The sequence below is a fragment of the Lepisma saccharinum genome, chromosome 2, assembly GCF_977018435.1.
Source record: "Lepisma saccharinum chromosome 2, izLepSacc3.1, whole genome shotgun sequence".
Lineage (NCBI taxonomy): Eukaryota > Metazoa > Arthropoda > Insecta > Zygentoma > Lepismatidae > Lepisma > Lepisma saccharinum.
In genome coordinates, this window is record NC_139230.1 from 180,618,903 (window position 1) to 180,637,515 (window position 18,613).

The 18,613-nt window shown below is 37.2% G+C and overlaps 1 protein-coding gene across 3 annotated transcripts in view; it reads right to left on the reverse strand.

The window, feature by feature from the left end:
- The window catches only part of LOC145984214 (structural maintenance of chromosomes protein 6-like), a 231,437-nt gene that overhangs the window by 99,906 nt on the left and 112,918 nt on the right, over positions 1 to 18,613 (reverse strand). For all 3 annotated transcript variants that reach the window (XM_083117767.1, XM_083117766.1, XM_083117765.1), the window contains exons 10-13: positions 18,011 to 18,157; positions 11,951 to 12,132; positions 1,039 to 1,214; positions 533 to 664 (exon numbers count right to left, since the gene is read on the reverse strand). In XM_083117767.1, coding sequence (XP_082973893.1) covers positions 533 to 664; positions 1,039 to 1,214; positions 11,951 to 12,132; positions 18,011 to 18,157 — 637 coding nt within the window. The remainder of the gene's footprint in view (positions 1 to 532; positions 665 to 1,038; positions 1,215 to 11,950; positions 12,133 to 18,010; positions 18,158 to 18,613) is intronic.

An 18,613-nucleotide genomic window follows, 5' to 3' on the forward strand; every position in this document is an offset into this window, starting at 1 on the left:
TTTCAAAACTAAAGCAGTGTGAAAATGTTATGCATTGAAGAAACCGTAAAAACACGTAAAAATAACACCGATTTTCAATTAATAACACCGAAATTTGCTTTAAACTGCGAAAAATAACAGTGAATTGCAGTAAAAAATAACCCCAAAATTTAGGGAAAAATAAAACGAAAACTTCACATCCGTAGTTATCAGGCATTTTATGGGCTTTTTATCAGTTTTAAATAAATTTACCAAGACATTCCTTAGACATCCATATTCTATCTTTGTTTTACTGAGTGATTTGGTTCATTTTACTTCACTTTTCTGCAACTATTGGCTAATCATAAAGATGAGATAAGTGATAATGTGAAAGAAATCAATGAAGGGGCATTCACAAAGAACACCCATGCCAGCATTTGAACCTGGGAACTGTGGTGTTGCAGCATGCTGTGCTAACCACTCTGCAATGGAGGTTGGCATATTCCATCTTTGAAATGCATATACATACATAGACACACATATTCAAATTCATCCATATATTTGAAACAATTACCTTATGGCTTCCTCCATGCTCACTTGCAAATATTTAGCTCTGTTTCTACCACCCGCATATGATCTGTAGTTCGGGTCTGGATAGAAGAGGTCTCCATTCTTTGTAACAGCCCGAGAGCAGTTCTTTGGAACCCTATGCAAAGAAACAGAAGGCACTAATACAGAAAAAAAAAGTTTCTAAAATACAAGGCTTTCACTCAACAAATGCTAATTCGTCAGTAGATTATCAAGTCATTATTTATTTATTATTTATATATTTTTTTTTTTTTTTTCAAAAATTGTGCCATTCTTTCTCATAAACAGGCAAAGAACTATGCACAATTAATGTAATTATCAATATTCAAGCTTGATGTCATATTAAGTTCTATCCAATTACAATACTCTTCACCGTGAATAAAAAGATAAAGACAATGTTTACTGTGAACCGTAAAGGAGTGGAAAAAGTACAAGATTTAGAGTCAATAGGCTTATTATGGACTATTGACTATTTAGACCTTGGCAACTTACCTTGTGGACTGAGACATGATTTCATAAGCTTCTTCACTTGTAGGAATAAGCAATACACACTCTATGCCTAACTGATCTATGAGACAATTTGCTACTACAGAATCTTCTATGATCAGCATGTCCAACACACTGTAGTACTGATCTGATTGCACTGCAAACTTGCGAACATCATGGACCTAAAAGTAAAGAAAATTTCAAACATAATCTTTGGTATACAAAATACAGTGAAACTTCAATTTTACATTTTTCAGGGGACCAAGTTGGAAGAACTTACAATACATGCAAATGTTAAATTCAGGAAAAAATCATAGCATTATGCTATATTGGGATCATGGAGATTGAATGTGAACACTGAGTTCCACTGCATAAGAGCACTTCTTTTCTCAATAACATTACATCTAGATAAACATCATATGCAGAGATAAGAAATGAAGAAAATACAAAGAAAGAGTGAAATTTCAATTATAGTAGAGTTGTAAGTGGCAAGAAAAAAAAACAGTTTTTTCTGCAGCTTTTCCTGCCAAAGTGTTTCAAATTAATAAAAATACGTTACTTGACTGTATTTTTCTTTTTTCATAGCTATCACTTATCTCTGTACTGTAAAAAGACATGTCTGAACTGAAAATACAATTTCAACATGGAATTCAAAACTAGATTAAAGCAGTAGTTGCAAAAATACAGGCTTTTTTGAATGGATGGTTTTCCCCCCAAGTGTTAACTTTATATTTCAGTAGGCTTATTAAATGTATCTACATAGTATGTAAACACACACAAAACTAGAGTTGAGTTGAGTTTGGTGTTTTAAGTGCATTTTATGCACAGTAAGGCTAATCAGGACTGGACCTATAGTTTAAAGTGGGATCCAAACCACTATGTGCCTCCACCGGGTATCGAATCCAGGACCCCTTGATTACAAGGCGGCGACGCTACCACTACACCATCAGGGAGACCCCACACACAACTAGAGTACTTTTGTACATATCTTGTAAATAGAATCTAAAAGTATGATGATATAAATATCATCATTTGAATGAAAAAAAAATCATTAAAAAATCTGGCTTTCTCTCAGTAAAATTGTGTTTGTTTAAGTCCACTTTATGCTCAGATATGCTACTTGGGATTAGACCTACAGCTTAAAATGGGACCTGAACCACTGTGCCTCTATTGGGGATTGAACTTGGAAATCTTTGAATACAAGGTGACATCATTATCTTATGCAATCAGGGAGGTTTATTCTTATAGTGTTGCCATTTTTGAACAGTACTCAGAATTGTAAGTAACTTTGGGATCTAAATCACCCTTGTAGTAGCATACTGATCTTAAGTATTAAATGGGGTCTATATATGCATGTAGTTCTGTATACATACTATGAATGGTAACGTTTTAAAATTGTCTTCAAACATATAATAGTTTTATATTAACATTTACTTCATTTTTTGTGACATCAATGGCAATTCACCTGGTTGATAGCCTGAGAGAATCTTTTCATCAACGGTTCATTTTTTTTATGCTCAGATAGTCTAAACAGGATTGGGTATACAGTTTTAAAATGGAATCCAAATCTCTATGCAATATGTCTCCACTGAGGATCAAACCTGGTACTCATCCATTACAAGATAACAGGGTTACCACTATGCCATTGGGTAGACACATACATAAACTCACATATGGAAAAAAATCAAATTAGTAGCTACAGGGTATCCAAAAAGTCATGCAACCGAGATCTTGACTGTACATAGCTTTTGTACATAAATCTTATATTGGGTATTAATTTTGTCCATGCCCATATTTTTTTAAAAAATTAAACTATAAAATTATAGTAACAGAAGAAATAGACAGAACAGTAATCAGCTGGGATCCAGTAAATTCAAGAATAATAACTCTAGACATAGACTTAGAAGAAAAGATTACACTGATTCAAGTATATGCACCAACCGAAGATGTTAATGTGAGACACAAGGAAGAATTCTACACAGAATTACAATCAAAATTGGAAAAAACAGAAAGAGGAGGAAGAAAAGTTATAATTATGGGTGACTTAAATGGAAGAGTGGGAAATGATCACTTGAGTGGATTTGGAACACTAGGAAACTATGGAGGAGAAATTATTAAAAACTGAAATGGACAGAGAATCATAGATTTTTGCATAGAGAATGCAACGCTGATAGGAAACTCTTTCTACAAACATAAAACAGTACATCAAGTAACATTTGAAGGCAAAGAAAGAAATGCCAAAAGCATCATAGATTATATATTATACCCACAACAAATAAGACAACATATCTGAGACATAAAAGTAATAAGAGGAGCAGAACTTGGAACCGACCACAGGCTGCTGGTAGCAGAAACACAGTATTACACAGGGATGAAGAAGGAAAATATAAAGACCTATTACAAAATAACAACAGAAGAGTTGAAGAAAAAGGACAAAAAATATCAGAATAAAGTAGGAGAACAACTAAACCAAGAAACATTTGAAGATGAAGATATAGAGGAAATGTGGCAAAAAAGAGTAAATACAGGAAGGAAAAGAACCAGATGGTGGAATGAAGAGGTGAAAAAGGCAGTATTGGAGAAGAAAAGAGCATGGAAAAAATATATGAATACAAGAAGAGATGAAGACCACTTAAATTATTTAGAAAAAGAAACACAGCTAAAAGAATAGTGAGAGAAGCAAAGAGGAAAACATGGGAAGAATTTGGAGAAGAAGTGGAATCACAATACAAAGAGAATAAGAAAGGATTTTGGTGCATAATAAAAGGAATAAGAGAAAAAGGTGGAAGAAGAGTAAGAAGTGTAAGAAACAAAGCAAATATTGAAAATGTGTTGAAAACATGGAAAGAATACTTCGAAAGTAAATTTGAAAAGGAAGAAGGCATAGGAACAGCAGACGGGAGCATTGGAAAACATAATAGCCAAAAAATAGGAAGGAGTAGAATACAAGAGCAGGATAAGGAAGAGGATGAGAATGAGATAAGAGACCTAGTAAAGGAAATTGAAATAGGAGAAGCATATGAAGCAGTGAAAAGAGTAAGAAATGGAAAAGCAGCAGGAATAGATGAAATAGCTTCAGAATATATAAAATATGGGGGAAATGACTAAACTGTATCAGAAGATCTGGAGAGAAGAAAAATTACCAGTAGAATGGGAAAAGAACATTATTATACCACTGTATAAGAAAGGAGACTCAACCAACTGTGAGAACTATCGTGTAATATGTCTATCCACTGTGGCACTTAAGGTGTGCTCAAGAATATTGGAAGTAAGGCTAAGGAACGAGATAGGAAAGGATATGGAAGAAGAACAGGCTGCTTTTTGTTCTGGGAGACAAACGCAAGATCACATATATTCCATCCGAACAATATGTGATAAATACTTAGAAAAAGGAAAAAAGATGAACGTAGCATTTTTAGATCTAAAAGCTGCTTTTGACTCTGTACACAGAGAAGAAATATGGGCAATATTAGAGAAAAGAAAAATTCCAGGAAAACTCGTTCAAGTAATAAAATCTACATATAAAAAGAGTAGAAGGAATAGTAAGATTGGATGGAAAGATGTCAGACACATTTAAGTTGAAGAAAGGAGTGAAACACAAGGAGATAGTTTGAGCCCGCTACTCTTTATAGTATTTACGGATGGAGTTCTAAAGAAGAACAGCAAGAACAAAAGTGGGTAATTGGAATATGAGACCGATACATTGCCAAGCATTAGTATATGCAGATGACATAATACTAATAGCAGATGCAGAGAACAAGCTACATGAGGCAGTTACAGAATGGGCAGAAATGCTAAAGGCTAAAAGAATGACTGCAAACGCAAGTAAGAGCAAAGTGATGCAAATAGGAAGAATGGAAGAAATAATAGAAAGAATACATATAATATGCGATGGAATAGAACTGGAGCAGACAGAAAGATACGAGTACCTGGGAACAATCATAAACCAGAAAGGAAGAATAGAAGAGGAAGTGATGAATTGTGTAAGGAAATCTGATAATGCATACTACCAACTAAGCCAGACCATATTTGGAGAAAGGGAAACAAACACCAAAACTAAACTACAAGTGAATAAGTGAGTAGTGGAACCAATTCTACTATACGGAAGTGAAACCTGGCCAGTAAGAGGAAACGAAGTAAGACAAATAACGACAGTTGAGATGAAATGCTTCCGTAGAATAGTTGGTAAGACGAGAAGAGATAGAGTACGTAATGAAACAATCACAGAAGAATTAAATCAGAAGCCAATAGGAGAAAAACTGACACAAAGACAATTAAAATGGTTCGGACATGTGGTAAGAATGGACAAAGATAGAAAAGCACAACAATTTATGGAAGCTAGAACAGAGGGAAGGAGAACAAGCGGTAGAACCCGGAAGACATTCGACAAAGGAATAGAAGAAATAGGACAAAAGAAAGGAAAAGAATAAATTGAAGAGGATGGCAAAGGAATGGGAGAGATGGAAGGAGTGGATAGACGCAACCCTGACACTATGAGGCAAAAGGGGAAAGAGGAAGAAGCAGAAGAAACTATAAAATCGTGCTGCTCATGAACATTCAGTTTGTGGAAAAGTTACTAAGGCATAAAATAAAGTGCTGCAGCAAGGGTTATTTGCTCGAGTAAATAATAGTTTGCAGAGGCAAAACGAGCGGTATATGCTCGAAGACCAGTAGTTTAAATACAATTTTAATTTGTCTGTGGTAGTGGCCGCGGTGGCTCAGTCGGTAACGTGTCTGACTACCATGCTAAAGGTAACGGGTTCGATCCCCGGCCGGTTCACACCCGGGAACTTTTCTAACGTTGGAAGCGGAACGGTGCCCACCCAGCGTCGAATAACATGGGTACCTGGGGGAAACCCTGGGGGGTAAAGGCAGTCAGTTGCGTGATGCTGATCACATCACCCCCACTCACCCCTTCATGGCATGGTGCTATGCACAGGGGAGCACTTTACCTCTAAGTGGGCCCTCAAATATGGATCATGAAGGAAAAGACGTAGTGACTAATCATCTCCATGTTTCACTTGCTCTCGGCCCCTGATTTTAGCTTATGAAAATAAAAATATTGGTCACAATGTAATGAAACACCCTGTAGTTTAGTCTATCTTACCAATAAAAAAGTAAAGTGCTCCCCTGTACTTTGCACCGTGCAATGAGGGCATATAGGGGGTGTCGAGTTAGGGCCCCACACTTTCTTGATCACGGCCAAAGGTGTCTTTTGTTGAAAATATCTATGGATCTTACTCCCAAAGGACAATTTCAACTGGGACTGCAAAATAGACCATATTCTATACCCTAGTGATTTAAAAACAAACAAAAAAATTACAGTGCGCCTCATTTTTTCCAGTGTAATGTTCTGCTATGAGGGTTGCTGGAAAAGTTTCTGCAAACTACCACCAACAGTGGCGCTTGTGTTCCACTATTATAAAAATTGGAAGAGTAGACCTTTTCTATTATTAATTTATCTTTGATTGTTTGTTTAAGCCTATTCATTTATTTTTCACAGCAGTTTGAAGTAGTAGTTTCGTGGGAGAAATGGAAATTTCTCGTGAACACTTTCGGGCAATGATTTTTTTATGATTTCAAATGTAGTTTAACACCGAAAAAATGCATCGAAAGACTTTATTTGGCTTTTAGGGATGAAGCACCATCTAATAGGACTGTGCACAATTGGTTTTCCAAATTCCAGCATGGTCGCACATTTCTCAGTGATGAATTTCTTGAAGGTCTTCCATCCAACTGTTGTTGCCAGTAATGTTGATGCTGTGCATGAAATGATTGAGAGAGATCGGCATGTGACATACCATGATATTCAGGCATCCTTGAACATTGACAGGAAAGCAATACATACGATTCTGCATGGTCATCTGAACGTACAGAAACTTTCAAGCCGTTGGATCCCACACAACTTCACCGAAGCTCAAAAATAGGCTCGTGTGTGTTTCAAAGTGAGCCGAAACCAACAAAAGTTCGTTCGAGAAGTGCTGCCACGCAAATGGTTGCTTGTTTCTTCGGTTATACCGGACATGTGGCAACAATAGCTTTAGAAGATCGAAGACATGTAAATGCTGAGTGGTATACAACAATTTGTTTGCCAGAGGTCATCAATGAATTGAGTAAAACAAACCCAAATCGTCACATTATTCTTCAAAGACAAAAGACAAAAGCCAGTTCCCACCCAGCACACCAAACTGTTGATTTTTGGTCCAGTAAAAATGTCAAATTAATGACTCATTGTCCATACTAACCTGATTTATCACCTAATGACTTCTTTTTGTCCCCACACATGAAAAATAAGATGTGTGGTAAGCGATTTGTGTCACCTGAAGCAGCTGTTGACGCATTCCGAACAGTGGTTTCTGAGGTATCAGCTTCAGAGTGGAAAAAATGCTTTCAAAATTAGTTTGAGCGTATGCAAAAGTGTATCTATCTTAAGGGTGAATACTTTGAGAAAGAATAAAGCCATTCCCAGAATTTTAGGTGTCTTTTTTCATATTGATTGCAGCAACTTTTCTAGCAGCCCTCGTATTCATTATGTATGTGTATATGTATTTTTTTTTCATTTACTACTCTGTACATGCAAATGAACCTTGCTATGGTTTTCCCCCATACCAAGGTTCCTCTGGCTGGGGGAGTGTAGATGGCTAGGGATGCAGGTGCAGAATGTTTGCTTCCTGGTGTACTTCCCATCTGGTTTCCTCCATCTCCTGGAATGTTCAGACTTGCATAGAATTAGACAGAAAATGGAGATTACAAAGTACAGTGGAACTGGCTACTACATAAGCGAAGGGTGCCCTGTAGCAGCCTCCTTTTAGTTACAAATATCTAAGTGCATCATTGAGAGTAGCAGCCAGTGCTGCCACCAGGAAGCAGAGGTAAGTGCTGGCACATCCTTCAGCCACCTACCCTTCCCCTCCTATTATTCTTTGTTGAGCCCAGTAAACAGTTAACACCATCTGCCTTCCTATTTCTCCTGAAGTGAAAGTGCTCTATCGCTAATGATAAACTAGGCGATTTAAGATATGGTGCCCAAAGCATGGCAATGTGACAAAGATGAGAGCCTCAACCACAAAGTGGAAAAAGAAACAAGGCTTACAATGGCAACCAGTGGTATAGCACAGTTTCCTGTGGCTCTCCACAAGTAAAATATTCTGGTACCTTAGTGAAAAAATATATCAAGAATACTATAATGTATGTATGCACTGATGATGCCATAAGAGTGGCCAAACATTTTTACCTAATGACCAGCAAATTCTGTTATTATAGACCCTGCTGCCTCATCTTTCATTTTCCCAGGGATCTTCTGATTTTCGAGATTATTGCTAAAATCAAAATATTATTTCATAGCAAACAAGTCACTGTACAGATCAGGTGTTTCTATTTCATATATAAAACTATCAGCATCCATGTATGCTATTTCAATCACACACCATTGTTCAATAATCGTTCTCCACTTTGCATCTCTCTCACAATCCGCAGACCTTACTCTCTCTCATATTCTCGCCAACTGCTCACACCTCCTGACAATTCCAACACTCATTCCATACCCATCTCCCAAGTCACTCACCTAACGTTTGCCTAATTGCTTATTCTGCATTCCTTTCTCTGCTAAGACTTTATACTTCTTACCCAATACCTTGGGTACGATACGTTATGCAAGTCTGTGTCAATAAAATTTTGTTCACGAGTATGTGAAAATGAGAGTTGTTTGCCTATATATGTAATTGGAATATACTATTATCTTTACTCATTTCAGAGAGTATTATAATTAATTGGATTTTTTTTGCGCATATAAATGCACTGTTGAATATTTGGAATGTTTGGGAAATGGTATATTCTTATATTTTGATAGACCTTCTTGTGTTTTTCTTATTCTCTTTCAAGTTTTTGCATAAATATCAGATATTTATTCTAGAGTATACTTGAAATTTTGAATTAGGTAAAATTTTTTGTCATCATGCTTAGACTTTGCTTATAACTTTCCGTATTGTACATTTTTCAATTAGAGATGCCTTCTTGCTAGTTTTCAAAACTTATTGTGCTTAATGTAAAGTTGCTCATTCCTTTTCCTTACTTATCATGACTGAAATTAAATTTTTCTCATTCTTTCCTGTAACTTCTTCTTTTCTTCATTTTAATTTTGGGAGAAGAAAAAGAAAAAAGAAGAAGAAGAAGAAAATTTCTTCTTTTTCTTCTTCTTTCTTCTTTTTCTTCTTTGGGTATTTTTTTTTTTTTTGTTTCATGTCGTTTGAGAAAAAAATAATTCGTCCATTAACAAATGCTGTTCTAACTGCCTTTACATGGAAATTTGGATCAGCACATCTTTACCAACTTCATGCTTATTCATCGTAAGGCTACAATTCTTCAGATGGTTTTGGATTCATCAACATCTATATGCAAGAATTTATTACTTCACGAATGCATTGTACTAGTTAGTTATTAAGTGTTTTGGTAGATCTTTTCTTTCAGCAGTTTAATTTAAGCAACAATCTAATGATTATACTATATTGTTCAATGGCAATAACTTTTCATATTGCAATTACTGGCTTTTTTCATCTTTGGTGTGATTCAGGAATATTGATTGCAATCGTCATTATCGTATTTATCAATTATTTATATATTCTCTTATTTTTCTTGATTAGCAAAAGTAATTACTTTACCTTTTGAATTTTGGTAACATATGCTCAATGTTTGGTACTAATTATTTACATATTTTCGTGTGTTTTCATCTTTAGATGACATGTGTGGGAAGGTAATATTTAAGTATTCGGTAAATTTTCTCTTTTAAGGGATAGGAATGTTGAAGGTATTTTACATATTATTCCTTTGAAAAGATGCTTCTTATAGTGTATATTATTAGATGCTCGAAGGAAATTATTCTTTTAGGCCAGAGTGGGGAGATTTGTAGCATTTTTTGTCAAACAAAATTCTAAATGTTGATGAAAATTCTACAATCTCAACACCTATGAGTTGTTATGGGCTGCCCGCTCATATTCGCAAAGTATTTCTGTTAGTTAATTGGACTTGCAATAAATGGCAGCACCTACTTTGCTTGCTTTGCCATTGCATAATCACGCCATCTAAATAAATGACGTAGTAGTCGACATGCTGAATGTGAGGAAGAAAGTGTAACAGACAGTACACAGTTGCTTTACGAAGTTGCAACACATAGTTGTGGCTCGTTGGACTTAGTTGCGAGCTGGCGTTTGGTAATCGCCATTGCTTTGCCATTATCTGCATTCACAATTTCACGTATAACGCACGGTGCTTGCATGTTGCTTCAACGATCAAGTCAACATGAACTTTTGACTGAGTGTTTGACAAGTTGAAAATGGGCAACATTTGAGTAGTCAAATTCTGAAGTTGATTTCTCACTTTTTCTCGCAACGAACTTTAAAGAAGTGCATATCATCGAATTTGAAACCACGGAATGTATCCAGAACAAAGTTGGACGGAGCATGGACTCTTTTGATGCAAGGAAGTAAGTTACAAAAAAAAAACCTGGTTTCGTAACGTTGGAAGCACCATTACACACGAGGCCATACCAATTTGAAGAGAAAATAATCGTGGGGTTACTACTGTCAGAGAATCTTCATGCATCGTCAATACAGGTATGAGAATTGAACTAATTATTAGTGCCCACTATTTTGTGAAGTGCAGTATTTGGTCACACCCATCACATTTGTGAATGTTACGTCCTTTAAAACTTGTGCAAAGGTTCGAAAATATTGAGTGATTAAACGTTATGTCCATTATGCACTGTATGATAGAATGAACCTAAGCACTGAAACTGTTCGTGTAATTTTATAATGGCGAGATACATTTGTAAGTTCTGTTATTTGCCTATGTTGGGATCCTGACCTCATTTGAAATTATGGTAGCATACTTTCCTCCCATTTTTGCCACAGCAACCAGAATGTTACAAATTTTAAAGCATTACTATTGGTGAGAATTAGGAAAGGTATCAACATTGGTATTGGTGCAATCCTATATGAAATTCATGAATGTACAAGGGTTGTTCCGAAAATTCATGGACTGAGATCACTATTCGGAGTCCGAATCAGTACGAGATTTGGTGTGAGTTTCCTTTTTGAAATAGTGCCCTTCACACTCTATACACTGATTCCAGCGATGCACTAGCTTCTTAAACACATGTTGCAGATCATTTTCGTAAGTCTGTGTAAGGTAGTGGATGTGATAGCTTTCACTTCCTGGTCCGTGATAAACTTCCTTCCACGTAACTCTTGGAAACGCCCAGAAATTGCAGGGTGTGAGGCCTGGGCTGTATGGAGCATGATCTAGAGACTGTCCACCAATTTTTTCCAAAGCTGCCATAGCTTGCCGTGCCACATGTGGCTTAGTGTTATCCTGCAAGAGAAACCATTCTTCATGAAGCAGTTCACATCTTTTTCAGGTGCTCCTTAATGATTTTGTGACATCTTTCTACACCAACATTCAGTTTTTTTTAGCTGCCACTTCACGAATCAATAAACATCTATCTTCTTTCAACAATGTCTCTGCTTTCACAATGTTCTCATCGTTCACTGATGTTGATGGATGCCCACTTCTTGCCTTATCCTGCACATTGCATTTACCTCCCTTAAAATGCTTCCACCACTTGAATACGGCTGATCTGCCCATTGCTTCATCACCGTAAGCTTCTTTGATCATCTCAAACGTTTCCTGGCCACTTTTGCATAACTTCACACAAAATTCAATAGCGATCCTTTGTTTGGTAATTATCGGTATATCATTCTCATCCGCCAGTGTAATACACCAGTGGTTCACTCGTACATTAACGAAGCACACCACAGGCTATCTTCATGTGCAACAATCACAGACTCGGCTTACACAGAATCGGCGCAGTGTTGCAATCCATGAACTTTCGGAATCTCCCTCATACTAAAGTGAAGATAGTTACCTGTTCAATGAAAGGACTGTTGATAATTGGGGGTTTTCGACCATGACCAATGACTTGCGACATCAAATTTTTCAACACATCTTGATCAGCTTTATTGTCCACACAAAATGCAAGGAGCTGACCACTCAAGATTCCCTCAATAGATGGAGCCCACGTTGCATCATGGAGTTTCACATAAGCGCCTACAAAACATAACAAAAGTATACACTATAATGCACAAAGTACATGAAAGATATGGAAGTTGGGCGAGTGTTTACTGTGGATTTTTTTCACAAAATTCATGTATAAATTATTCTAATTATATGATTCCTCACAGTAACATATACAGTCAACTCTAGATTCTATGACTCTGGATATAACAACCCTCTCGAAGTAACGACCTTTTTCCCGGGAACCGTGAAAAAAGTTTAAAAATTGATGGAAATCGACTGAAAAATATGTTTTTTGCACTCGTTTTATTCACACTCATTCCCTTCACAAACACTCTACTGCTCGCAAGTGGGTCTGATCTAAAAATAGACACCACCACACCAAGCTTGAGCGATATCCAGTAGCACTTGACCTCTGATTACAGGCGAGGGTGGAAGTGGACCCCTCTTCCTTCCCTTTGATGTCTAAAATGGGGCAACCAGTTCTGGATACATTCTTGAAAATGAACAAAAACCATAGGGCAAGTAAAAAAAAAAGTGACCCCCCCCCCCCCCTTCTCAGCTCATTGTCATCCACTGGTGTGCACGGCAATGTCAGAGAGGCAATGTGATAGATAATTGCAGAATTCAGGGCCTATTATTTTTAATGCTATTTAATGCATAGGAAATATTGCCCGTATTATTGTCTGTTACATAGTAAAACATAAAGCAAGGGTCATTTCTTTCTTCTTTACACTGCTGATAAAAGTTTCATCTTCGACAGTTGCATTATCTTAAAATGCTGAGGATTTTCTCTTCGACCACCTGTTGCTCGAACTTCCAGCTGGTCTCCTTGTGCTTACGCTGCAGCTGACGCCAGTGTTTTGTCTAGCGTCTGCAAAGCTGTCGCTTACCGATAACAGCAATGACTCATCTAGCACAAAGCAAAAATACATTGTTTTGAATCTTGTAAAACTGTTTTGATTTGAAGATAATGAAATTCGATCTCTAGAAAGAAAAACAAAGAGTTAAAACAACTTCATGTTCTGCACCTTCTGATAAGCAAAACTGTAAATTTTATTTTGCATCTGACACAAGAATAAACTTCCTCAACACTCTGAGCGTGTTGGAAGGAAATGCACACAATATAATCGCCGCTTTTCTTCAAAACCATTCATGTGGGAGAAAAAAAGTGCTCAATGTAGGAATGGAAGCTGAGACCGATTTAAAGAAACATTATTCAAGGGTAAAACGTTTGGAAGAGAGGATATTTGACATCGAGAATACTCCTAAATCCAACATTAAATCATCGATTAACGTGAGAGTAAATAACGATCTCCCATTTTGATATCTGAAAATGTGCATGTTTCATAAAGTTGAGTTCATTTTATGCTAATGGGCTAATTGGAACTAAATATACAGTTTAAAGTGAAATCCAATTCCAAACCCAAATGATTATCGACTGCGGCCCTGTTTAATGTGTCCTAGAATACACATTGGGTGAAAACATATCACAAGTTGTGTGTTTAATGTTTTAGGCTGGATTACAATGCAAGTCGAGGAAGAAGTTTGGACTGCTCCCTTGAATGGGGGAGGAAGGGGTGACTATGAAGTTGGTTGAAGCAAAGAAAATGTGACTTTTTTCTACGATGTATTTTACACAGCTGAACCAGAATGAAATTTACAGCCCCACCTTTTTCTTTTCTGTCTGGTGTTTAGAAAGGTTGTGTTGTTCTCCTGAAAGATCTTATCTTACAAGTTAATCTTGTAACAGACAATGCTCCAGTAGACCCGTATAAAATCCAACATTAATTCTGCCCGATTATCTCCAAGATTCTTCGAGTTTCGCTTGCAATAAGTGAGAGAGTTTTCCTTTCCATAGGTCTCAGTGCAAACAGGTTTCTCATGAACAAGAATTGTAAGAATTTCCTGGAAGAGCAACGACTGCACAACTGACATAAAGTAACATTATTTTAAATCCTTTTTTGTGAAAACGTTTTCATGTTCTATTTTCCTTCTCACAACATGCATCCTGTCCATAACAGGTTGTATAACTACTAGGATACATGGTATTACTGTCTCCTAGGAATCTTTGTGTCCGTTTGAGTTCAGTTTAAGCTGAAAATTGGTGCAAATTCCAATAACGACCTTTTCCTGGGAACTGTGAAAGGTCGTTGTATCGAGAGTTGACTGTATGCACATTGAATTTTTGTTACAATTTAGTTAATTTCATCTTTAAATATTTAACATAACACTATATTTTCCACAATTCAAAACATAAAACTCCATAGTGTGACTGTACTTATTGGGTCAGGTCCTGGCAAGCAGCTTTTATTAGGTCATGTATGGTCAGAGCACTGAATTCCATTACTGCCATGTTCTGGCTTTAAATACTGGATTCCAAACTAAAACAAAATTCAGTGGCGCATTGGCCAATATATGCCAAAAAGATGGTGAGATAACATTAAAGCAGTAACATGTGACATTATAATATTTTTTTTAAAAATCACCAAAAAGCACATCCGTTTTCAATCACACACAGCTTTGGTGCATATTCTAATTACTTCTACCACTCCACCAGAGTTTTGATGACTACTGGATGTGAAATTGTGGTTGCATTTATATTTAACTTATCATTCTAACAAACAAATGGATGGCTCAGGGGTAAAATATGGTGACATTTTGGTAATTATTGAGTTACAAAGTAAACAGAGCCATCCTTTCGTTTTTGCATGTAATTTGCATTGTTACTGCATGGCTGAATGCACAGGCAGCAGATTTCTTTGACATGGGTATTGTAAACCGTGTTCGCCAATATGATAAGTGTCTCAACAGTAACAGTGATTATGTAGAAACATAGCTTAGAGTTGTCTCTTTCAGTTGTATATAATAAAAACTCTCACAATGCCCTGGTGTTTCTTTTATACCTAAAAGGAAGTTACTTCCCAAATGACCCTCATACTTTCATTTATCTATCCTATCCAGAGTACATCCAGATTCCCATGTGTAAGTTCTTTCACATTTTGTCCTGATTTTATATTCACTAAATTTTCATCTTCCTGCTTTATACATTCAACTTTCATGGTCACAGTAAAGCAATTGCTTCATACACTTTGTGCATTTCAAGATTTTTAACCCTGGCCTCTTCTTCCTTGATGTCTCTCAACCAGCCCTAATGACGACTCCAGGATGGAGTTGAGAGCTAGGTAAAAGTTTCCTGCACATATAGCACCATGACATATAGGCACATTTAGGGGATGTGGGAGTAGGGCCCCACATATTCTTCATCTCCGCCAATTTGGAGATGATGTGATCAGAAGCACACTTTGGCCACCTTTAACCTTTTGAGTCCCAAGGCCATTTTCACATGTAACACCCTTGGTCCCGAGCTGATTTTGAGCAAAATGCAGAGTTTCAATTAAATGAGTGTAGATCGGAGGCTAATTGCCCAAGAGAGATGAGTGATATACCGTTGTATGCAGAATGAACCAGAGATTCAGACTATATGAAATTTATGCAAATTTAGCGTATATGTGGCAGGGGGAGGGGGCTAACTCTCAAAATTCCAAACTTTCGGGGGGGAAAATGGGGTCCCCCTCCCCTGAAAAATACTTTTTTTAAAAAAATGGGGTTTCTCCCCCACCCCAAAAAAAAGGATTTGAAAAGTTCAAAATGCACATAGAAATTATTGCTGGCATGTAAGAAACAGAAAAATATTTGCATCATTGTCATATGACAAATGTCATGCGAGTTGTACCCCTGAAACGAAAGGATTGTATGCCACTGTCTCAAGCTTCGGTAAAAAGGTAAAAAATTGAGCAAAATGCAGAGTTCCATTGAAATGACTATAGCTCAGAAACTAAATGTGCTGGAGATATGAATGTACGCAGAATGAATCACAGATTCAGACGATATATAATTTATGCACATTTGGCGTACCTGTGTTGCAACTTGTGGAACACTTGTGATCAAAAACAAAGGTTTCCTTCAGCATGCCTCAAAATTCCATTCTCACAACGCAGATTCAACAACCAGTTTTCCACCTCAACCCACCCCCACCCCTGCTTGCGCCCTCACGGAAAACTTTCATTTTGACATCGGATACTGATAAACAAGCTTCCTTCAAATGCAGTTAACAGGCGGGAGTGAAAAGCATTGCTTTAGAACAACAAAGCCGGTCTTCCTTCTAGTTTTAATGTGTCCTTGAATCTGTACAAAGTGACATACAGTATTCTAGTTTGTGGTGTTTGATTCATCAACTCTCCAAGTTTGGCACCCTTGCAGTTGGTAGGTCTGCTTGACCTTGAGACGGCACCAGTGCTGTGTTTTTTCCTTTGTTCTCTCAGTTCAGTTCCGGCGTTCGTGTAGTGCAGAGCAACTCAGCAACAATGTGTACTCCGCAACAGAAAGCGCAGTGTGTTATTTGGTTTGTGAAAACTGAGTCAGTTATAACAGTGCAACGTAATTTTAGATGTCAGTATGGTGGTGAACCACCTACAGCAAAAACTATCCGTCATTGGCTAAAGTCTTTCAAGGAAACCGGTAGTGCTTTAAAAGGTAAATCACCAGGTAGACCGAGAACTTCCGAAGATGTTGTTGAACAGATCCACGTTTCGTGTTTTCGGAGCCCGAAGAAGTCATTGGCCAGACATAGGAGTGCCTAAAGGTACAGTGTATGATGTTGTTCGTAAAAGACTAAAGTTGCGCGCCTACAAATTGCAACTGTTACATGAAGTGAAACCTACTGATAAAATTCAAAGGTAGGAGTTTGCTGTTGACTTTCTACACAGAATTGATGATGATGACAATTTTTTACCAAACATTCTCTTTTCTGACGAGGCTACATTTCATGTCAGTGGAACAGTTAATCATCATAATTGTAGAATTTGGGGGGCAGAGCATCCACATGAAGTTATTCAGCATCAATGTGACTCTCCCAAACTTAATGTCTGGTGCGGTTTGATGGAACATCGCGTGGTTGGTCCTTTCATTTTTGTAGAAAAAACAATAAACGGGGACGTTTACCATGACATATTGACAGAGTACGTCTTTCCCCAAATGGACGATATTGAGGCGGAAAAGGGGCTTGTGTTTTTCCAACAAGATGGCACCCCACCTCATTACAGTAAACAGGTGCGTGCGGTTCTTAACACTCGCTTTCCAGGAAGGTGGATAGGCAGGGCTGGCCCAATACCTTGGCCACCACGAAGCCCAGATCAGCTAGGATCAGAGACATCAATCATTTACGGGAAAGAATCGTCGCTGCGGTTGGGACAGTTACACCTGAAATGTTGGTGAATACGTGGCGAGAAGTGGAATATCGTCTCGACGTGTGCAGGGCAACACATGGATCCCACGTTGAGGTGTACTAACATTGAACAAAACTTGAAGGAATCCTCTTTCATGATATGTACTCATTGATGTTAAGTTTTCATTACTTTCCCTATTAAATTTATACTTAAAACTAGGGAGTTCTTTTTCAAACACCCTGTACATGTGTTAGGAACAATTTAAATAAAAATCGAAATTCTAGCCAAAAATAGAAAAGTTATAACGTAAAAACTACGACCTTGACACAGCATCTCGATCGAGATGCTTGGGACAGCAAGGGTTACATTTGGGTATCTCGACCAAGATGCTTGGGACCCAAAAGGTTGGGTGAACTCCAGAGCTGCTTTATGTGGGGACAAGGCTGGAAAAATTCCAAGCTTAGATCACCCACCCAGGGAATCGAACCCGGGTCTCTCGTGTGGCAGTCAGAGGCACTACAGACTAGACCACCGCGGTTTTAAATTGACTTTTATCATGTGTTTTTAACAAGAATGTTGTCAGCATGTGATGTAAGAAGTCATTTAATATCATGAGATAAAGTCGGTCATGTAAGACATTCACTGAATGTCTATTCATACAAAAAATACAAACACATACTTACCAACTGGTCCTCTGGGAAGTTTTCGGAATCCACCCCTCCTATGAAGCTCATGCATATTCTTTACAAGTGTTGGAACCCAATCACCATACACAGATAGAACATCATTCTCTTGACTTCTTAGGGACTGAATCTTTCTTCGCAAATTGTCTGTAAAAATAACATGAAAAATGCAGTAGAAATACATTTTTTTGCATTATACATTCATTCTTCATGGTCCCAAAACAGTTTCAGGTTATAAAATTTTCCCAGATTTTACATTATCAGTTTTTCACCTTTATCCTCTGAAAAATGTAAAATAGAGGTTTCACTGTATAACGTATATCAAGGAACAATAACAAATAATTTCAACTTTCTTAATAAAAGGCACATGGTAATATTTACTGCATTGCTGATGCATGGTTCAGTTTCATCTTAATTTCAGGTAAAATACGAAGTTTGAAGTATAAAACAAATTGAAGATCAACTCTAGAAAACAGAAAAAAATAAAAAATAAAATAAACCCCTCAAAACTGTAAATAGTACATGCATTTGAAAATGCTGAGCATTAGATTGAATTCCTTTATTTCACTTTGCTTTTTGTGCCACTTTTTGGCTAATTTGCAA